General features: G+C 42.9%; 1 protein-coding gene across 1 annotated transcript in view; it reads left to right on the top strand.

The window, feature by feature from the left end:
- The window catches only part of LOC118747369 (neurotactin), a 46936-nt gene that overhangs the window by 41870 nt on the left and 1470 nt on the right, over window positions 1–3596 (top strand). The window contains exons 3-5 of the mRNA XM_036481428.1: window positions 19–652; window positions 759–1075; window positions 2383–3564. Of these exons, the coding sequence (XP_036337321.1) occupies window positions 19–652; window positions 759–1075; window positions 2383–3564 (2133 nt within the window). The remainder of the gene's footprint in view (window positions 1–18; window positions 653–758; window positions 1076–2382; window positions 3565–3596) is intronic.

Here is a 3596-nt window from a genome sequence, read left to right as displayed (position 1 = left end):
ACCACACCACAGCAAGAGGTTGTTGACGAACCCAAAGAAACCGACAAAATGCTCGAGAAGAAAAACGATGCCGACACGGCTGAGCAGCAAACAGAAAAGGCGGACGCAAAGGATAAGAATCCAAGTCCTAATGCGGAAAAGAAAAAGGCTGCCTCCTCCAAACCAACAACGCCAACTTCTCTGAGTGGTAAAAAATCTCGCACCCAATCGGTTGAACAGCTGGCCACCGCGCAAGCCGGTGCTGCGGAAGCGCAGCCGACAAAGGTAAATGGCGGGAGCGGCGGCGAGGAAATTATTGACATACCCGAAACTGGTAAGAGTGAGGAGAGTGATGAAAAGAAAATCTCCACTCAAGATCGTGAAGTAAAGCCGAAGAAAATACCAATTGGTGGTTTGAAATTGCCTGGGTTCTTTATGAAAAATAAGCCCAGAGCTGATGGAGATGGTGCTGATGGTGAACTATTGGAAAAGGAAAACAAGGATGAAGTGCCTGCCGATGCTGCTGCGAGCGCCGAAGGCAAGCCGAAGAAGGAAGAGAAGCCACGCAGTAATTTTGGAGAGCGCTTGCGTAACTTTTTCGTGCGCAAGCCAGCCGCAGAAAAGCAACAGACCGCGAAACAAACGGCCAATGGAGATGCTGATGCAAAGAGTGGTGAGTTTGAAAGCGCAGAATCTAAGTTAGTTTTTTTAGAAACAAAATTAATTAGGAGTTTGACTAAATTTGAATTTTTTTGTTTTTTTTTCTCTTTGATTACTAGAAGCAACTGCTGAGGCAGCTGCCGCCGATGGTGAGGCTAACAACACAACCACCGTTTCTGATGCGCCACCACAGAAGCGAGGTCTATTGAATGCTATCAAATTGCCGATTGCAAATATGATACCGCGTAAGAAGACAGATGACGACGTGGAACTGGGCATGAGCAAGGCTGGACTGGCCTCGATGGAGACACTCGATGACTCGCTGAAGGATCAGGATTGTGTTGATAAGGCACCCGCTAAGAATAATGGCACCGATGAGATTACCAAGCTGAAGAAATCGCCTAGTGGTGAAATCAAGCAAGCTTCGCCGGAAGAGGTATGTACACAAGCATGTTGAAGATCATGGAAATTAATCGAAAAATCACAAACAATAAAAAAAATTATAGAAGTGTTATTATTAACGATGACAATGTGCGTAAATATAGCTATGAGATCGATAAGTTTATTGGTAATGTTAACGATAAATTTAAATATCGAAAATGTTGTAGTACAAAAATATCGATAACTTAATTAGCAATTTTATCGATAAATATAAATATCATGATATCTATAGAAAAATATTTAAACTATAACAATGACAAGCTTGAAATAAATCGATAAAAATAAATCGCCAATAATATCGAGCATTTTATTCAAAAGGATAGAAAACCAATTTCTACCTACCATGGAATACAAAGATGCATATACCTACCGATAATGTGTTCGATAAATACATAGGTGAGGCACTAGGTGTACCGATAACTATGTGTTATCGAAACAATTTTTCTTCTTAGCTAATACAAAATTATCGTTCCGTAAAAATAACGAAACCACCATTTAATTTAAAATAATCGACGAATTACGCAACTCCTCCATTAAACGAGTATCGTTAAATCTAACTCTCGGGTTAATTAACAAAAAAATATTCGTGCTCAATCAATCCGAACATGCTGTTCATGGACGTACTACATATTCTTATATGTATGTATATCGATAACGAACCCGAGCACACGCGTACGTGGCTACAGCAATGATATTGATAAATATATGTTGATAGTTATATCGATAAATAGTAATATCGATAATTTTATGTATCGATAATTGTGCTTTGCAATCAATTACTATTATCGATAAATACGTCGATAAGTGCATCTATCAATAGTGAACACACCAACGTGGCACTAACCATGATAATTATAGTTATCGATAACGATAAATATGTAAACATATTTATAATATAATATCTGTAATTATACGAGGAGAATGTGATCAAAAATAATACATTAATAATTTCAATCAATATATATCGATATACCTTTTTATCGATAATAAGGCCGATAAATATATCGATAACGGTTTCCAATTTAGATACATTTTTTATTTATTATTCAATCTGAAATATTTTTAAAGTTACGTACAGTTAAAGCCGCTTTAGTACCTCTCAGTTTAAAACCTCATCCCTTAACTATCTCAGTTCTTCATGCTCCAATTCTGATTTATTTCACCTTAGCTCTTCCTCTTTTATGTAGTAGCTCAGGAAGCACAAATTTTCCTGCGACATTCTATTGTAGCCTTTTTACTATCACTATCCCAAAATCTACACACCTAATCTCTAAATTTTTTTATTTCTCATCCTTTCTACAGAAATCACCCGAGGAGCCAGAAATCCCTATGTCCTTTGCCGATCGCTTGCGTTCGTATCGCTGCTCTGTGGATGATGGTCTCATCGTGCTAGGCATTTTACTCTTCATTTTGCTACTCGTTGTTATCGGCTATGTACTGTCGCACGAGACGCTCACCTCGCCGCCATTGCGCGAAGGCCGCTTCATTGACGCAGTAACCGGTTGTGGCATGGTTGAGGGCTTACAAGAGGATGGCGCATTTGCCTTCCGTGGCATTCCATACGCTCAACCACCCGTGGGGGATCAACGCTGGCGGGCGGCACAACCGATTAGCGGCATAGAAGACTGCTGGAATGGTACTCTGAAGGCGCACAACGTCAGCAACTATTGTACACAACGCCTGGGCAATGGCACTCTTGTGGGCGATGAAGATTGCCTCTATTTGGATATCATCACGCCGCATGTACGCTACACCAGCCCAGTGCCGGTAATTGTACTAATCGGCGCCGAAACATTGACTGGTCCCTCACCGGGTGTGCTCCGCCCATCTGCGCGTTATTCACGTTCGCATGACGTCATTTTCGTGCGTCCGAATTTCCGTTTGGGTGCATTTGGTTTTCTCGCACTCGACGTGCTCACCAAGGACGCCTATCCACGCACATCGGGCAACTATGCGCTAACGGACATCATTGCCGCACTAAAATGGATACAATTGAATATCGCACACTTTGGCGGTGACCCCAAATCAGTGACTCTACTCGGCAACCGCGCAGGCGGCACTCTCGTATCGGCGCTGGTAACATCCAACAAAGTTAACGAACTCTATACACGCGCTTGGGTCTCTTCTTCGTCTGCGATTTTCCCTGGCAAACCATTGGAAGAGTCGGAGAAGCGTAATGAGCAATTTATGACCGCTTTGGATTGTCAAGATGTCGCATGCTTACGCACCACCTCCACCGAACAAATTTGGGCTGCCACACCAGACACTTGGCTACACTTCCCCGTCGACCTGCCGACCGTTGATGAAAATCCAGGCGCGCATCACGAGTGGCTCGTACTGGATGGTAACATACTGCAACGTCACCCAGCCGATGCCTGGAAGGAAGAGCATACCGGCAAACCGAAACTTGTGATGGGCACAACAGCGCATGAGGCGCACACCGAACAACTGCGACAACGCCACGCCAACTGGACTGCTGATGAGGTGCGCGCTTTCATCCATTCGTCGAAAATCGG

This window comes from Rhagoletis pomonella, unplaced genomic scaffold (genome assembly GCF_013731165.1).
Source record: "Rhagoletis pomonella isolate Grant_MI unplaced genomic scaffold, Rhpom_1.0 Rhpom_scaffold_00011, whole genome shotgun sequence".
Taxonomy (NCBI): Eukaryota; Metazoa; Arthropoda; class Insecta; order Diptera; family Tephritidae; genus Rhagoletis; species Rhagoletis pomonella.
The sequence above is the reverse complement of the archived record's forward strand: the minus strand, read 5'-3'. Positions and strand labels throughout refer to the sequence as shown.